The sequence below is a fragment of the Natrix helvetica genome (assembly GCF_964273705.1).
Source record: "Natrix helvetica genome assembly, chromosome: Z".
Taxonomy (NCBI): domain Eukaryota; kingdom Metazoa; phylum Chordata; class Lepidosauria; order Squamata; family Natricidae; genus Natrix; species Natrix helvetica.
Window position 1 is genome coordinate 37386686 of NC_138554.1, and position 18593 is coordinate 37405278.

The following is an 18593-nucleotide window of genomic DNA, read 5'->3' on the forward strand; positions in this document are numbered from 1 at the left end:
AACAAACATAAAAACAGCTGTGGAAATGGGCAGGAAGCGGCAGAGCTCAAAATTATTGTCCTCATAAAGCTGCTCCTAACATAGCCAGGAGGAAATATATGACCTGATACAATGAATATTGATTTCTCAATGAAATTAGCCATATTTGAAACAATTTTAACTTGGTAATGGTGCAGGGGAAAGACTAAATGTCTGATTCTCAGTAACTCCTTTGTTCACTTAACTTTTGAGCAGTTCGGAGAACCGGTAAATACCACCTCTGACTGGCCCCGCCCCCATCTATTCTCTACCTCCTGAGTGCCAGCTGATCAGGAGAGAATGGGGATTTTACAGTAACATTCCCCTGGAGAGGGGAGGGAATGGAGATTTTACAGTATCCTTTCCCTGCCATGCCTACCAAGCCACACCCACCAAACCACGCCCACAGAACCAGTAGTAAAGAAAATTGAATCCCACCACTGCTCCCCTGCATATAAAGGATATTTCGTCATGGGCAGGTTTAAATGGATACAATATTCTTTGTATTTCCCAGAACTGAGTGGGTTAATCAAAAGTCTTGGGTGATCTTACCTTTTTTTTAAACCTAGAATCCTAATTGTCTAGTAGGTATAATTTAAAAGTATAAACAAATCAGGTTTTCTTCTCAAGCAAGACACAAAGTAATTACATGATTAGGAGAATGTCCTTTTGGCTTGCAAGTGTCAACCATGCTGTTCGCTGTGAATCCAAGCCGTTAGAACTGATGAATGTTCTAGAAAAGTTCTAGTTTCTACTCATTGTTATATTAGAAAATGGTATCACACATGACTTCATTTACTCTTCTTGTACAGTACCAAGTGCATAGGCCCCTTGGCTGATTCAAAGACAACTAGGAATGAGATGTCAAGGAAACATACACTTGAGAAATTAATGTCAGCCTGAATTGTCCATATAAAGACTTATGGAGGTAATTATCTTAAGAATGCAGAAAGCTGTTTTGTAATAAGTCATACCATTGCATTATCTATTTTCATTAATAGCTTTAGCGCTTTCAGGCAATAAGAAAACCTTCCTATCACCTATTACATTAAGATTCTTTTGATAGGAATGCCATGGACTGAACCTTGGGCCTCCTGCATATGAGGCATGGATTTTAATTAATTACCATTTATTCCTTTAAGGCATAACATGTCTTACCTATTCCCATTAATATTATATCAGGTGTATCCAGTAATAAGACTTCCACCCCAAAGCTCTGAGCACCATACCAGAACCACAATTTTGTACTAATTTAAGTCAGGAATCATGGGGAAACCAAAGTACAACCAATAGAAACAAAGAACATTTTCCCAAACACCCCAGAAAAACTAGTCTCATCAGGTTTTGGATCATATTATTTCTTTTTGAACTTCGAGGAGCTGAATGTAATTGTGGCCTAGCCATGATAAGATTGTCCACCTCAGTATCTACACAAATATATTAATGTTTTAGCAATAGCATTTAGACTTATATATCACTCCATATAACAGCACACTCTGAATGATTTACAACATTCTTAGTCTTCATTTTACCGACTGCAAACAAAATTAGCAGCTGATTCAGTTATCAATGTAAGTATAGGACAGGATTGTTATCTATTGTTTTTGCATGTCTGGATATCAATTTTTTAAATTGTCCACATTTCATTCTCATTGAAATGCTGTGAGATAGATAATTCATATTTCCAATGAAGGGAACTAAAGTTAGATGTAGGGTATTTGTAACTGAGTTGAAATGTGATCCTGGATTCTCTCAATCATTTCCTGCTGAAGCCTACATTTCAATTCTCTGAGGCATCAAGTGTTGAGGTACTTTTGGGATTTTGTAAATAGCAGCAGCTGACACTTCTTCGTTGTCTTTTTTCATGTGCCATGGAAAAGTTCAATCTGTAAAAAAAGAGATCAACAAAAGATGGTTAACTCCTTTATTATTCTGTTACATCCAAATAATCCACTAGGGGGCAGCGATTTCATTAGTCTAAACAAGTTGTAGATGAGATAAATTGTACAGATACTCCTCAATTTACACAGTTCATTTAATAACTGTTCAAAGTTTTTTTACAGTGGCCTTAAAAAAGTGACTTATGACCATTTTTCACAAAACTGTTGCAGCATCCCTATGGTCATATGATCAAACTTTAGCTACTTGGCTACTGACTCATATGTCCTGGCATCATGGGATCATCTTTTGCAACCTTTTGACAGGCAAAGTCAATGAGAAGCCAAATTCATTTGGTGTTACCTACTTAAGAATGGCAGTGATTCACTTAACAACTCTTGTAAAAAAGATCATAAAATAGGGTAAACTCACTTAATAACTGTCTCACTTAGCAACAGAAATTTGGTGCTCAATTGTGGTCATAAGTCAAGAGCTACCTGTACTTTGTTGGAGTGTGTTTCTTCCGAAATAAGTGGGATTTTTCTCGTCAGAAGAATAAATCATTTGATTTTCCACATTCCCTACTTGGAAACTAGTTTGATAGTTAGCAACCCCTTTTCACCCCCTCCAACTGATGCTACTTGGTCTTTACCAAAAAGAACTTGTGTGAGAAATAAAGAGGACTAAGGACCAGGAAGATTTGGGATGCCATTGCATCTAATTATTGTTCCCTTCAGGAGCTTTAGTAATCTAGCTGTAATTTGTCACATTCTGATATTGGAACTCAAATTGTCCAGTAATACTAGAAAGTCTAGTTAAACAAGAGTGCATGCTATTTGCATCCCCACAGCAGTTGCTGTATTCCTTCTCACCACAACTTACACCCATCTTTGTTTTGCATGGATTTTAATTAGGCAAACGCAGAAAATCCAGTGCAGCTGCAATTAACTAAAAAAGGGAGATAATTTTCTTAAACCTGTATTTCAAGCTCCACTAAACATAATGTCAAGAATGTGAATTGTGATAGCATAGAAATTAAGTAAATAATAGCATCAATTGAATGTACAATTAAATCACTGCTTTTTAATGTATATTTGGTTTTTTTAAAATAGTAACACTTTTTTGGAGGTGAAGAGCAGGTTAAAGTAAAACTATCTCTAAATCAATGTAGCCCATCATGCTCCAGATTATTTTTTCACCACTCTTTTCTTGCAAGAGCTGTGAAAGAAGACTACTTCAGAAGGGGAGTAGTGTTAATACTCTCTGTGTTCACAATGAGACTGTGGGAAGACACATAGTGATTCTTTATCACTGTTAGAATTCATATAATTAATTCTGGCATAAATAGCCCAAAAAGAAGCTGTGTAGAATGTGGCCAAAAAAGAAGAAGTAAATCATGTAAATCTATAGCTATTGTGACACACCTTTCCTAAGAAGGCTGATAATAAAAAAAGAGGAGGGATGCAAATAAATATAATGACATCAGTGAAGTACGGGAACAATTTAGCCTAACCCAACAAAAGAAAAGAAGATGCTCCATTCTTTCCTGTCTGTTTTGTTGATCTGAGTGTGATGGAACTTTGGAATAATACTAATTTCCTTCAGCTCTGGATTTCACTACCCTTAACTAATAAGGAAGCTTCCCAGAGGAATGTATTTATTGAACCCAACATATTTTGCATAACAGAATAGAACAGAATTCTTTATTGACCAAGTGTGATTGGACACACAAGAAATTTGAGAGGGGTTTATTTAACTTGAAAATAAATTTAACTTGAGAGTGGTGTTAAAATTACATCTTGGTTTCTAATTCTCTTGCAAGATATTCTTTTGCATGGCAGCCTTATCAAATCTAGAGAAGCCTTGGACCATTTCCCCCCCCCCCCCAATTTTTTGCCCTCTAGATGAAAATATGAAAAGGAACTAAGTATCCCTATGCCTATGAAGATTTTCTTCAGCAATTTGCCAACTTTTTTGTAGTTTTGTTCTTCACAAGTTCATTCATGGCAAACTTTGCATATGACTGTGTAAAATACATGCACATTGAGAGATCTGCATAGATAAATACTATTCTTTACCTTAGAATAATGCTTATCTGTCCATTAAATATCCTTAAGTATTTCTGAATTTTCCTGTCTACTTACCTTTTTTCTGAATAGGTGGAACTTGTTTTCCTTTTGCTATGTCACTCTGGGCCAAGATATCTACCATCCAAGACAAGGCACTGGTACAATACTCCATCTAATGGGAGTAAATGAAAGAAACCTATTTGGGAGGTAGTGTTTTTGAAGATTCGTGTGAGACAGTTGTCATATTATGCCATATTATGATTTCCTTGTTGCTGGCTTAGCATACCAGTGTGTCTTTTAAAAAAATAAAACATTGCTGAAACCAATTGTGATTTCTTTAGATGTATTTAATCCATTTAGTGAAAAAAATGCAATTTTAGTCTTAGAGGAGAAATCTGTGGTTGGTGAACTACAACATCCAGCAGCTCTGGTTGGTATAGGTCCGTTATGGCGAACCTATGGCACGTGTGCAAGAGATGGCACATGGAGCCATTTGTCAAGGCACAGGAGGCGTTTCCCTGTCAGTGGCCAGCTGACTTCGGCCTTCTTTTAAGGCCATTTTTCACCCTCCAGAGGCTTCCTTGAACGTACTTCCAGTTTGCTCGTAGGGCTGGTTTTAGCCCTCTGGAGCCTTCAGGAAAGCCTCCAGAAGGCTCCTGAAGGCTGCAGAGGACACAAAACAGCCCTAAGGACAAACTGGAAGTATATTCCTGAACTTCCAGTTTGCCCGTAAAGCCAGTTTTTCACGCTCTGGAGACTTCAGGGAAGCTCCTGAAGCCTCTGGAGGGCCGCGGGTGGTGGTGGCGGGGGGTCTGTTTTCGCCCTCCCCAGGCTCCTATAAAGCCTCTGGAGCTTGGGGAGGGTGAAAAAAGCAATCCAAAAATGGGGGGAAACGCTGGTCATGCGTGCATGCACATTGGAGTCGTGCACATAACATTATGGGTGTGGCACACCCGCGCACGACCCCCTTGCACTCCCCCCGCTCTTGGCACGTGAGCCAAAAAAGGTTCGCCATCACTGGTATAGGTGCTGCAGAGGAAAGGTCAACAACATGTTGAAGGCCAAATGTTCCTCCATGCCCGAATTTTCTCTGTTAACATGACAGGCCTTTTTTCATCTACTGCTGCTACTTTTCACCTTTGCTACTACCCTGAAGCCTTTGTCCTATCAGTTCCCAAAGGATTCTATTTTCCTCCCATTCCAAAGGATCCATTACTGTTCCCATACCTGCATCTCAAGGGTCTTCAGACGTCGCTCTGATTCTTTGATATCGGAAAGCTGCTTTAAAACCTGATCGACTCTGCAGAATTAGAGGTGTGAGGCAGTTACAAAGAAAGGAAACATTCACCCTTCCTTTTCCTCTACAGGGGCATGAGACAATCTTTTATCCTCTCTGATACAGAGGTGGTATTCTGCCAGTTCTGCCAGATTCTGGAGAACTGGTAGTGGAAATTTTGAGTAGTTTGGAGAACCGGCAAATAGGCTGGCTCCGCCCCCCTGCTGCCTCCCAGCTGATCTTTTGTTGCTCTGAACAGGAGAACGGACCTGGAAAGCCGGTTAGTGGGGCAGGGAGGGAATGGGGATTTTGCAGTAACCTTCCCCTGCCACGCCCACAAAGCCACACCACGCCCACAAAGCCACACCCACAGAACAGGTAGTAAAAAAAAATTGAATCCCACCACTGCTCTGATAGTCCCTTAGATTTGATTCCAAAGTTCTCATTTTCCCCACATAAGGATACTAGAAGTGTTTCAATAAACTTTGGAAAACCTACTCTTAATTCATCTAGGCAGAAAGATTGGATTTTAGGAATTTGTACACAGTCTTTTTTAGAAGGAACGGTGAACACTTTCCAAAGCTATTGGTTTATGCATGCATTAAGGTTAATAGTTCATACTTAGAGCCATTGAAATGAATAGGACAAAGTGGTAGTAGCTAATGTGGATCTTATGGTTTATAGTGGGTCTTCCTAAATATGGGAATTTCCATATCATATCTTGAACACAGGCAAGGTGAAGAAAGTGTTCTTACTTAACAGAAAAATGCACCACCCAGAAAGTCTGCAAAGCAACAGCTCCCACCCCTACACACACACACACACACACACAAACACACACACACACACACACACACACACACACACAAACACATTTGCAATGGTGATAGTTCTGAATGAAGCCTAAGGCAAAGCTGGACTGCATTTTACCATCTTATTGTTGATTTTAGAAATGGTTAATCAATAAATTGGGAAGATTCTCCAGATGCAGTATGCATAGAAACTTTGTTCTCATTTCCCAAGCAATATCTTTGGAAGAAGCTACCCAAAATATCTAAAATAAATCAGGTTTAGGAAATCTGTCTATAACACGCTTTTCTTCTGTGCCAATTAAAGATGAGTATGAAATTTGGTCTCAAATTCCAGTGTAAATTGATTTGATCTGCACATTCTGATCAAACGTGGTGGGATTGTAAATGCACTTATATTTTGGATTTTGCATTTCTTTGCATTCAATGAAATATTCATGATTCAATACACTTTAAAATGCACATTTTAAAATTAAATGATTAAATTGCATTTTAAAGAAAATATTTAAATGCATATTTGATGCTATTTTCACAAACTTTAAAAAAAACCAGTATGAAAAAAAACCCTGATAATTAACAGAAAATTATTCAAATTGGATTTAAACTGATCAGTCCTTCCCTCATCTCAACCTCCTCCTTTCTCTTTATTGTCTTCTATTCCCCATTCTTACTTTTGGGAAGTTCTCCGGAGTCGCTCAGTGTCGCTGTCACGTTTCTGACGAGCCTGGGTTACTAAGTAATTTTCTTTCTGTACCGATTCCCACGTCAATAGTCGCCTATTTTGGATCTCAGAGAGTTCTAGCACTGTCCAAAATAGATTAATTATCGGTTCACAAAATGATAATGATTCAGAAGTCAGTTTAGTAAACAGCTACCTGCAAGTCTATCTATTATTGGTAAAAAGAAATGGCTGCTCACCAATTAATGTAGAATACATGTCTCTGCCCTAATGGATCAATGGATCAGTTAGCTATAAATCGGAAATAGTTCCTTATCTCTCTCATCTCAGTAAACCTTATTAATGATTGTCACAGAGGGAGAATCTTGCTTGGAAGAAGTGGAAAACTTGGGAAGCAGCCAAAAGTCTGACAACACATTAGGTGCAGAACAAAGGAGATAATGATTGTTAATGACATAGAGTTACAATTAATCCTTTTTGATATTCACAAAGAGCTGATGTAGAACAGTGATTTCAGCATTATGTTTGGACTGTGGAGTCGCAGATCCCTCAATTAGAGAGTTTACTACTTAGTGCTGAACCAGTTACTTGCTCCCCATCTGTAAATCTATTTTGTGGAGACGAACATAGGAAAGTCTCATTTATGCCACCTTGAGCTTTCAGTTGAACGGCAAAATATAAAGACAACAAACGAACAAATGAATGAATGACCTTGAACAATCTTCCCATATTTGATGTTCTGTAGGTCGATTAACATTGCAAGAGTTCAGCATTCCTAGGTAGGTTATCTCTTATCTATTACAAAATTGCCTATAGCACTCACAGAAGTCACGTTTCTTTGCTGACTGCACCTTGCGGATATGACGCTTGAACAAAAGATGTAGGTGGCTGATCAGGATGAAGGGTGGAGCCAATGCAGGCCGACTATGATACTCCAAGATAAGGTTGTAACGCTGTGATTTCCAGTAAATATCACTGTTGCCTTGCACTTTGGAGAACGTGTAACTATTAGTAGGAGAAACAATATGTTAGTCCTACCTTGCTCCAAATTGGAGGAGTCAACTTCAAACTGAATGGCTCATCCCTACGACCATCCCTACTGGTAGGTGGATTCCTACTAGTTCGGACCAGTTCAGCTGAACCAGTAGTGGTTTTCCAATCTGGATTGCTGGGACCGGTGGTGACCCAGGCCTGACACACCTCTAAATTGGTTCTCTGGTCAGCGCGGCATGTCCCCCCCTTTTTAAAGCTTCTTTTCATGCACAGAATGAACCGTTGTAATGCTGGCAGCAACCCACCCCAGTCTACGACACAATCGTGGACGGCATATGGATGGAAAAGAAACATGAGCCAACATAGACTGTATTTCTACATTTCCTTTTCTACATGAAAATCTCAACAAAAGAATTGGGGACCACACTGTTTAATCAGAACAATTAAGGGTGGGCTAAAGAAAATGTAGAGGTGCAGCTCTCCTGTTCCATCATCCATGGCCATTATATTTGCTTATCAGAAAATATTTTTCAGCTTCCCCCTGAACTTGAACCACGGAAAGAGTTGTAAAAATATTGTGAATGTATTTTCACAGATATATGACACTGCCATGTGTGAAATACGATCATATAATTAATTCAACTGATCTTATTCTTCAAATATTTCTTTTGAAAGTACTTTGTTGAAAACTGAACTTGAAATGGCTAAAATAGATACAATCTAAATTACGTTTGAAAATTATAATGTCCCATTGAACTAGGTTTGGACCATAATCTTATTCCAATTTTATTATTATTTTTACTATGGAACTTTGTTGTACTTTTTTTTTTTTTTAACCCTGCGTTGGTAGAATTGAGGTAGTGATACCTGAACATTGCAATCAGCAAGTTGAGGAGCAAAATATTGGCTACCAATAGGAAGATCACAAGAAGAATGAGCACCAGCCAGTTAGCATAGGTATTGGTACAAGGGTTCGCGTCCTCAATCAAGATGGCTAAAGGGTCGTAGGTGCAATTAGACTCTGTAAACTGGGTAGCTAGGGAAGAATATCAAAGAGGAAAAAAATGAGATGAAAGTCATAGATTGAAGAAGAAAGGAGTGCACAGAATTCTTGCATAAAATTGTTTTAGCCCTAGGCAGTTTAGTGTTTACCGTAATTACTTTTCTCAAGATTCGGTTTCCCTCAGTTCTTTGGGTTTACAGATTATTGTATTGGGCTTACAGTTCTCACCAGTCCTGGACCATGGCTATATTGGTTGGGACTGATGGGAGTTGTAGCCCTAAAGTTTTGGTTTGAAGAGGCTGTTCTGGAATGAAAGGTAAAACCCTAAAAAATATCTACTGGATCAGATTAGCCTGCTGAATGCAGAATCCCATTCCTATCAGTGGCCATCCAAATACTTTACACAAGGTATAGGTTTCTCAAATAGACCCCTTCATAAAGATGACACCGTCTCTCCTTATTTGCCAACTAGCATTTGATATTCTGAAATATGCTGCTAAGCTTGTGTAAAAATATGAAGGGGAAAAAAAGAAAAAAAATTAAAAATATTTCCAATTATTTCCTTTTTTTTCTCCACAGGTTTTTACAGCTCTAAACTTGAAGAGACTTCTAAATTGTCGTGGCCAATAGCTCTTGTCCAATCTCATTCTAAGGTGATCTAAATAATTGGCCAATGTTTCATAGTTAATGAATTCCTTTTATTCATAATGCACAATATGAAAAACTCTTTCTTTATGTCCCTTCAAAAGCCATCTTTATTGTTTCCATCTTATTTTTTTTTAAAAATTAACACTTTCAATATTGTAATTGCCTTGCTTTTTATATTTTCCATTCTAGGCTACCTGTGTCATATATTTGAGAACTAGCTTAATCGCCATAGATAACCAGACATTCCATGCAGGTGAGGGAGCAGACTGTCAAAGAGAGATGGAAAGCACTATCTTTTTTCTGCATTCAGCACAGAAATCAAATCAAATGAGTCTTTGTAAGTAAATCAGAAATAAAGGAGTTGTTTAACAATCCTCAGCAGGCAATGGCCTATTTGGTGCTCTATCCATAAACCTACACTACTCTTTCTTGGGTTTCAGCAGACCAAACTGGATGAAAATCAGAAAAGTCAGCAAACAGTCCCAAAATACACACCATCAATTTCACTGAGTGGGATCTGTCCGAAAATTTGCAAGTAAGGTCGGTAGAAAACACGTCGAAATATCCAAGGGATTCTTCTATCGTGGGGGAGGAGGAGACCCTCAGTCGTGACCCCATAGGCTACCAACCATACTCCAAGAAAGAAGAGAAACAGAAATACATCCTTCATCTAGGAAGAGAAGGGGGGAACAAAGGAGATTATGCCATCCATCTCACCCATCTAGGTTACTTGCAATCAAATAAAACCAACAAGATAAAACACTAAAACAGGCATGTCCACCTTGCAGCCCTACAAGATCGTAATTTTTAAACATTATGTGATTTTTTTGAGCCATATTTACTATATTATTGTTGTTACTAAGTTTATTTGCTGCCTCTCTTACCATGGGCTATTCTAGACAGAACACAACCATAAAAAACAAAGAAATAAAAAGTAAATGTAAACAATGGAAAAATAAAATAATAGAACAATAAAAAAATTATATATATATATATAATGGTATGCCCAAATATGGGAGGGAACTCACTACTCCCCCTTTCTGTCTATCGGCTCACTGCAGGAGACCATCCAGGCAGAAAACCATATATTTAATGTTGCCTTTTTATATTTGTGTTGTGTTTGTGCTGATAAATAAATAAAGGGAGACTAGTATAGATCTATTTCAAGCTATTTAAATTATGCAGCCCAAGCCTCTTCATTCAATGTCGCTCAGGCAAGCCAAAAGTTTGGACATGCATGCATTAAAACATGAAAATAAATAAACGTTAATTTTAAAATTGACATAAAAATTAACAAAGATGGCATGAAAAAGAATGTATGTGGGAAGGCAGGAAGGCAGTGTCACTTCCATTATGACATGCTCCTCAGAGACAGGTTGTCAGGCCTTTTTGGAAGGCCAAGATGGTGAGGGCAGATCCTATCGGAGGGTGGGGGAGGACATCATGTTCCAAAGGGCAAGAATTATGACAGGATGGGTTATTCTGGACCCAGCCATCCAGAATTCCTTGATCAACATGGTCCTTCTGCCAGCACAAGTGGGGTGGCCAATTAATTGCCGTAGTGAAAGACAATTTGCTCTCCTATGTTAAACCCAATAGCCTTTGCATTCCTATTTCATTTGCACTTGGCTTAAATTTCTTTGGACACTCTCCGTTCATTCTTAAGCAAACAAACAACCCTCCTGCGTATTCAACAATCCTCTTTCTGTGTATTATTCCATGTGCATCAAAAATGCACCTTCTCACCATCCTGCCAACGATAATCATCTTGGGTCCCAACTGTTTGTTGACTGCAAATATGTGGATGAGACGAAGTGTGAAGATCATGAAATCCAGGCACAGAATGGTGCGTCCTGATTCATATGATGAAGGAAACAGCCTGTGATGTAGACAGTGGTATAAAGGGGGAAAAAAGAAACCGATTCTAAACTGTACAAGTCATTCCTTTTTATCTCCAGGGGTATTAATCGCTGATCTCATCAGCTCAGTCTCTACAATACAGAAGACCACTTACCTGCACACTAGCCCTATCATGAAGAGTAGCAGGGCCGTGATATCAAACTGGTTCCATGTGTCCAGGAAGTACCGCCGTACTCTGTGCAACAAAGGATGGGAACCCACAAAACATCCTTGACGCACCTCTTCACAGACTAGTGTGAAGACCCAGATGTACAGAACTATCTCAGTGCCAGATGGACCTTTGGGAGGTGGAGGGTCAAAATCCAGCAGCAGAACGTAGGAGAAGAGGAAGAGGAAGAGCAAGTACATCACCACGTTGCCCAGGAATGCTATCACAGGTGCCACCCAGAATTGATGCCATCGTCGTAACCACAGTTGTCGAACAGAAAGAGGGGATGGAGGTTCCAAACTTCTGAGTCAAGATATGAAAAGGAAAAAAAGAGAGAAATGTTTGAGTTCCACCGATAAATTGACTCCTATTGCTGTGAGTAATTAATTCACTAAATTGGCATATGAATAAATGTTTGTAAGCAACTTCAAAATGTTCTGAAAAGAGGCAATTTAAATAGATAAGAAGTGTGCTTAAAAAAAAAAACCTAGGCAGTGGGGAAGGCTAGAAGTTGTAGTTCACCTAAATTTCAAGGACCACGGTTTCCACTCCCTGGTTTTACATTACATTTTGACAAAAGCTGGATATTCGTAGGGGAAAAACCTAGAATATCCTGAAGAGATCCAGGCCACCCATCAGCCCCACTGCATCAACTGTCTTCATTTATGATAACCCATACTTCTTCCACCCTCCCACAGGCCCAAGTTCCCAAGATCATGACCATTCCCCCTACTCAGACAACATGTCTCCGATGGTACTTTTCACATCTGTATCAAGACTGTCCAGTTCAAACTGTTCCAAGGAATCCAGCCGCAGATCATCCTCCATGCTCCTATTAAAGATCACATTACGGATCAGAATTACCACCTGGCCACATTTTAAATGCAGATGCTAAAATTTAGCCATAAAATCTAATGCTAGAAATTATATTTACTGCTAGAAATTCCAGGGACAAGGACTTAGGTTTTGAATATATTTGTTCCATTTGTACTGGCAGGTGGACTAATCGTCCCCTGGCAGGTCAATTGCAGGTTTTGAAAGGTCTGCTCAAAAGAGAATGGCTAACCTGGAGCTAATACTTATTCATGCTCTTGTTATATAAAGAAACACTCGGTACTTTTGATATTCAGGTATTGCAGTTACTAAATAACTACGGTAACTACATTGTAGCCTCCCAGCAATGCGCAACTCCTCCCTTTCTGCAACACTATTAAGTGTAAATCAACCACATTGTAGCACCCACCTGAATTTAATGAGTTCAGTAAAGATGAGAGGCGGGCAAAAAAATGTGAGAAGTAGCTTCCAGACAGAAGTACTTCGGTCCATTTCTCCCCACCAGTTTTGGGTAAGCAGGGACTATTAGAAAAACACAAGAGAAAGGGAGCACTGAAAAATACAGAGACAAGCCATAATGTCAGTACTGAACTGTAATTCAATAATTAGCTTAAGAAGGTGCTTACTAATATTTGTACTAGTTGGTTTCTCCCATAGTCAAGGCTTGTCAATTGAGCGAAAGGCAGGGATAAGGTGAATAAAATTGACAAAGAGGTGTTTTGTATGCCTATTGGTATATTTTTGAATAAGAGCCTTCAAAGTAGTGCAGTGGTCTACCGTGCTATGTACTTTCGGAAATCCTGCCTGATCTGAAGAAAAAGTTTTATTCCTCCTTCCCAATCTCCTGGTTTTAGAAAACGTCTAACATTGAGCTTAGAATAAATGTCTAGCTGATTAATTGGGTGGTAATTAAAAGGTTCCTGTTAGTTGCCCTTTTAAAAGATTGGGCATGTTATGCTTTCAGTATGTTGGTAGATTGGGTATGTTATTGTTTCCAGTTGGGAAATTCAACACATGTTTTATCTATTTCTCAGAAGAGTTTAGTCAGGGTGGGGATCCACCAGGAATCATTTGTCACTGGAAGAATCATCTTCCTGAGGAACTTTCTCAAGATTGGAATCAGCTGCTGAGACTCAGATTTTGAGACACCTGGCCATCTGGAAATATGCTTAATTCGGAAGAGACTGTTGCTAGCTCAGTATGTGGGCAGCTATAAATGGAGGAAAAATATTGGTCCAACTTTGGAGTGAGATATCTACATCAACATGATGTTGTGTGTGGAAATACCATTAGCCACAATTTCCAAAGTTTCCTCTCATTTTAAAGCTAAGGCCAAGTTCCCTCTATTGATCTCTATAGTATGGTTTTATAATTTTACTATTTATTGCTTTATTGCTATGTTATTCTATTTTATGCCATTCCTATGTTATATGACCTCTGTTTATAATGATTTTATTTGCTTACATTCCACTATCCTCCCCCCAACATTATTAGCATTCCATGTAGTACTTAACAATACTTGTGCCCTGCAGTTTATAAATCTAAGCATCCAGAACCTAAGGGCACCTAACTCATAGTCATCAATGGGAAGTAGTCTCTAATAAACACATTCCTATTAATGTGTTATTTGGGATAGGAACCTATGATTCTCTGCAAGCCTTTTGCACCATTAATTATTCACTAACTTCTGGGGACCATAATTCCCTTCTGAACACATGCTTTAAGAGTTCCAAGGGGACATAATGCAGATCAAATACAAGATGGAATCCCGTGACAATATTCATCCTTAAACACCAAGCACATTCGGAAAGTAAATAGCTCAGTGAATATCTGTGAATACCTGCACACCATCCTGTGCAAAAAAGAGACGGGCATCAGCCTGGTGAGCCAGATGAAGGATAGTGGCTCCAACCCAGAGGTGGGAACAGCGCACCAATAGTTTGTAGGCCCGTGGCTCACTGTTACGGTAACATTCACTGAATACGCCTAGAATTGTAGAGTTAAGAGGGAGGAGAGAGAGATTTGAGTATAAAAAGTCAAGGAATTACGAACATTTGCACAATTCACAACTCTCCTTAATTTAAGGAATTGTTAATAATACAGCAAGATTAATATCACGGTACTACAACACTCAAAGCCTTCCAAAAAACCAAACCATCAGTTTGCTAAGACTTTGCAATTCATGTCCACATTAATTGGTAATAATTCTGAGTTATCTTTGAATCTTTCCCATATTCATACTGATATTCATATTGTTAAAATCTACCCTTTTGCTAGTTTACAGCTCATAGAGAAGATCAAAATCAGCGGTTTTCCCCTTGCTCCTAAATAGGTCAGTAATCAATTGTCCTTTATACTCACTAAAATGTTCTTGTTCTCAAACAAGAACTGTTTGAGTTTTCCAGTTCACAAAAATGATAGAAAATCATTGTCACACAGTACTCCCAATACACACATTCCTATATATTTGCCTACATTTGTTTGCAATCATCTAAGAAACTTAGAAATGAAGGCAATGAAAAAATAATTATAAAAATAAATATTGCAACTCCATGGATATGGCAGCTCCATGATAATATAGAAATTACCTTAAACTCAAAAAAAAAAAAAAAAAAGTCAAGCAGACAATCTGACACCAAATCTTCATTCAAAAACTTCTGCAAGTAACTTTTCATTAAAATTTTCCCAAGTAACTGACAACATGACATCAAAACTTCACATATAAATTCTTTCAAGTGATGAAAGTAAGGAAATGGGTCAGTTGTAAAAATGCGAAACTTTCCCTCTTTTCTAAAAAATATGAATCGCTAAAGCTAAATCGGAATGTTATGGTAAGAAATTGCTCCTATAGAAAACATGCATTTGTTAGGATGCCTATATAATGTATTGCAAAAGGGTTTTTTCGCAATATACATGATAGGGGGCTAAGAAACATTGGATTTGAGATGGAGCAGCTTTGACATCATTCTACCGGTCAGAAAATAGGGCCTTCTATTGGTGGACTAAAAAAGAAACCTGAAGTATGAAAAATACTTTTCTCTATTCTCACCAATTCCAAAATTTGTCCATTTACGTCAATTTTACAAATTAGTGGAGACTGTCAATGCAAAATTTAATCATCTGAAACTAACCAAAAAATTATTTTTGAGTAATTAGGGATTTAAAATCTATTTCAAGTAAATGCCAAACTGTACAATTTTCAATTTTCAGGAAAACCTGGGAACCTATCACTGGGTTTCTCCATAAAGTCTTTTATTTCATGAGCGTTACAACCTACTTTTTTCTCTACTCTGTTATAACTCTTTCCTCTTCCTATATTCCCCTGTATGAAGAAGTGCATGTTGTATTATGCCAATAATCTCTTACACTAACAGATTCCATCCTATTATACCCTTTGGATGGCTTGAAAGTCAATTCTCATATGCCTGTTGTCATGATAGGTTCACTAGGTCTGTATATCTAGATTGTTGGTCTAGACCAGCATTTGTCAACATCAGAAATTTTAAGGTATATGGAATTCAACTGAATTTTTGAAGTTGAAGTCCAAACAACCTAAAGTTACTAAGCTTCAGTTATGTCGCAAATCATCCCCTATCCCCTAAGCAGTCATTTCTCCCATTACCTCTTTCCCCATCTCTCACCTATGGCCAAGTTTTCAAAGTGCATTGCTAAATCCTTCAGGGCTGCTACTTCCTCTGTCTCTGTCTCTAGATGTGAAAGTTCCCTCAGTATTTTTGCTGCTGCCAATGCCCCAGCCACTGCATCAGGTGCCTTAGGTTGAAAGAAAGAGAAAATGCCTGGAGAAGATTTGCATGGGTTTGTAACCCATCATAGTGATATATCTCCTTTGACACAAAACAAATGGCATGTGTTCCAAATATCTTCTTGCTGTATATTTATTTTTCTAACTATGTTTACAAAAAGTGTTTTGAGCAATTGTGACATCCCTGCACTGTGAAACACTGTTTGTCAAATATTTTAAAGAAGAAATTAACAGTAGCTACTTGTAGAAACAAAGAAAAAAAAATCAAAAAAATATAATCAACACCGTGAAACTGACCAAGATTTCAGAAATTGAGTAATATTAGGCTTCATCTAATTATGAAACTGACTAAAGAATGGTTTAAGTATCAAAGAAACAGTTGGAGGAACTTGCCCCCAATCTTTTCTTCCTTCAGGAACTTTTATGTCTGTAAAATAAACTGCAATAAATGCTGAAGGAAAAAATGATTATTCGAGTTTGCGTATAATTGCAGACAGGAAACTGGGTAAAAATAATGAGGCAAATACACCAGCAACAGAACTCTGCCATTGCAATGTTATTTGTCACCAAAACATACTGTTCTTTTAGCATTTTCTATTCCTTTGACAATTACAAGGTGTTTTTATTTTATTTGCACTTGCTTATTGAACAGTTTCAATTTCAATTTGGAAAATTATCACTTCTGCAAAACCTCACTACTGCAAAACCTTCTGTGCAATGTTTCTGTTAAGAAACATAGACAACATTGGCATAGAAAATAATTTCTTAACTTTCATTCTAAGCATATTCTTCTGCTTTTTCCCTTATCCCATCCACTCTGTTCCCAAGACAGCAACTAGATGAGACCCATAGAGTCATAGTTAAAACAGACACATTTTTAAAGGTAAGAGCAGCCGAATTAATTCACTAGCAAATTGGCTTTTTCTCTTTTCCTCTGTACCATTCCTGGATTTCACTTACTCTCCCACCTTCTGACTACTACTTGATGATGGAGCTACAGAAACTCTTTTTAAAAAGAGAGAGAGAGAGTCAGAGTCAGAGGGAGGGAGATACTGTAATTAGGAATGTTTTCCTGAATTGGTTTTACTCATCTACACATCAGTGCCATGCTAATTTGGATCTGGCAATGTGTTTCTATGATTCCACAATACTAAAGGCTTGGATGAACTTTGAGAAGGGAAGAAATTTGGCAACAATTATTCTGGAGCTGTAGGGTAGGGAGTTTCCCACTGTTGGAAATATTTAATTTTTTTTATGGCTTCTGGATTCAACTCTCTCCCTTCTGTGGCCCAGGTGTCTCATAACTATCCATTACCATCCATTGCCAGTCATTTCACCCCAATCCATTGTTATTCCACCAGCACTATGACAATTGTGGGTGGCATTGTTTCCTTGTTTTTGCTCCCCCCCCAAAAGGAAATATAGCATGGGATGAATGACTGCCATCCCTATTTCCTTCTAGTCACAGCATCCACATGCCTCATTAACCAATTTGGGACATTTTTAAATTGATGTCCCAATGACATTGATTTTGTCTCATCCCTAGCCCAGAACAGAAGCAGTTTAAAGTTGTCTTAAAGTTATTCCACTTTTATTGTAGCACTTTCCCTCTTCTCCTGTGATATGGCTTTTGCCATGGGTGTTTCTAGGATGCTTCATCAGCAATGTAGTTGATAATGTGGCCAAGGGTTAGTTAGGATCGCCTCTGCTCTTACTGACTCCTAGAGTGACCTCCTCCTCTAGCCATTGGGTGCTATTCTCCAGGGTGATTTTTTTTTAGCTACCGGAGAAAAGAAAAACCTAGGTTTCATGGTGGATTCTGCCCCTAATGCTTGCCTGATGCCTTTCAAAAGGCTTGTGGGGTCTTTATATATGCATATATAAACGTGTAGGCTCTTTATACATGGGTTTAGTGTCTATGAAGATTCTCAATCATCCAGGTCATGGTTGTCCCAAAGATGTTTTTCCAAAAGGCAAATGGACTTTCTTGATTTTCCTTGAAAATGTTTCACTTCTCCTTTAAGAAGCTTCAGAACTGAAAATGTCAAGTTGTCTTTTAGAAAAGCACTTTTGGGATATGAGTTTTTGTGTTTTTTGAAAGAGCACTAGACCTGTAGTCTTGCACTGCACAAGAAAGTCAACTTAAATTGAAGTAGGAGTTGGGTTCTGCTAGCTACAAGCTGTTGCCACCAGTAAGTGTGTTCAATGAAATTTTATTACAGTGCCGACCAGCAAATCAGTAAGTGTGTAAACAGATTTTCTTCTGCTTCTGCTGACAAAGGATTTCCATGCAGTCATAGTATTCACTATTTTTATTACTTTAGGAAAGGATAGTCATGTTATTTTACCTACTCCACGGTTGCTTTTGGTATTATCATTTGCTGTTGCAATGCATTGCCATTTCTTTACAACATTAATTAAGGAAAGAACATGTTTGATATTGATTGGCCCTTTTGCTTTACCCTTACCAAGCTCACAAGTCACTAGGGAAGTACACACTTATGATGATGAAAAGAACTTTACCAGATAGGTGGTAAGAGCTTCCTGTTGCTTCA

The 18593-nt window shown here is 38.2% G+C and overlaps 1 protein-coding gene across 5 annotated transcripts in view; it reads right to left on the reverse strand.

Moving 5' to 3' along the window:
- Window positions 1–941: 941 nt before the first annotated feature.
- Window positions 942–18593, reverse strand: part of TRPM4 (transient receptor potential cation channel subfamily M member 4) — a 33915-nt gene continuing 16263 nt past the window's right edge. For 4 of the 5 annotated variants that reach the window (XM_081932505.1, XM_081932507.1, XM_081932509.1 and 1 more), the window contains 13 exons: window positions 15917–16046; window positions 14116–14261; window positions 12685–12797; window positions 12175–12273; window positions 11388–11744; window positions 11120–11252; window positions 9869–10043; window positions 8590–8758; window positions 7553–7734; window positions 6722–6854; window positions 5193–5265; window positions 4041–4137; window positions 942–1904 (listed from right to left, as the gene is read on the reverse strand). In XM_081932505.1, coding sequence (XP_081788631.1) covers window positions 1900–1904; window positions 4041–4137; window positions 5193–5265; window positions 6722–6854; window positions 7553–7734; window positions 8590–8758; window positions 9869–10043; window positions 11120–11252; window positions 11388–11744; window positions 12175–12273; window positions 12685–12797; window positions 14116–14261; window positions 15917–16046 — 1812 coding nt within the window. In that variant the 3' untranslated portion in view covers window positions 942–1899. The remainder of the gene's footprint in view (window positions 1905–4040; window positions 4138–5192; window positions 5266–6721; window positions 6855–7552; window positions 7735–8589; window positions 8759–9868; window positions 10044–11119; window positions 11253–11387; window positions 11745–12174; window positions 12274–12684; window positions 12798–14115; window positions 14262–15916; window positions 16047–18593) is intronic. The other variant, XM_081932506.1, reaches the window with a different exon arrangement.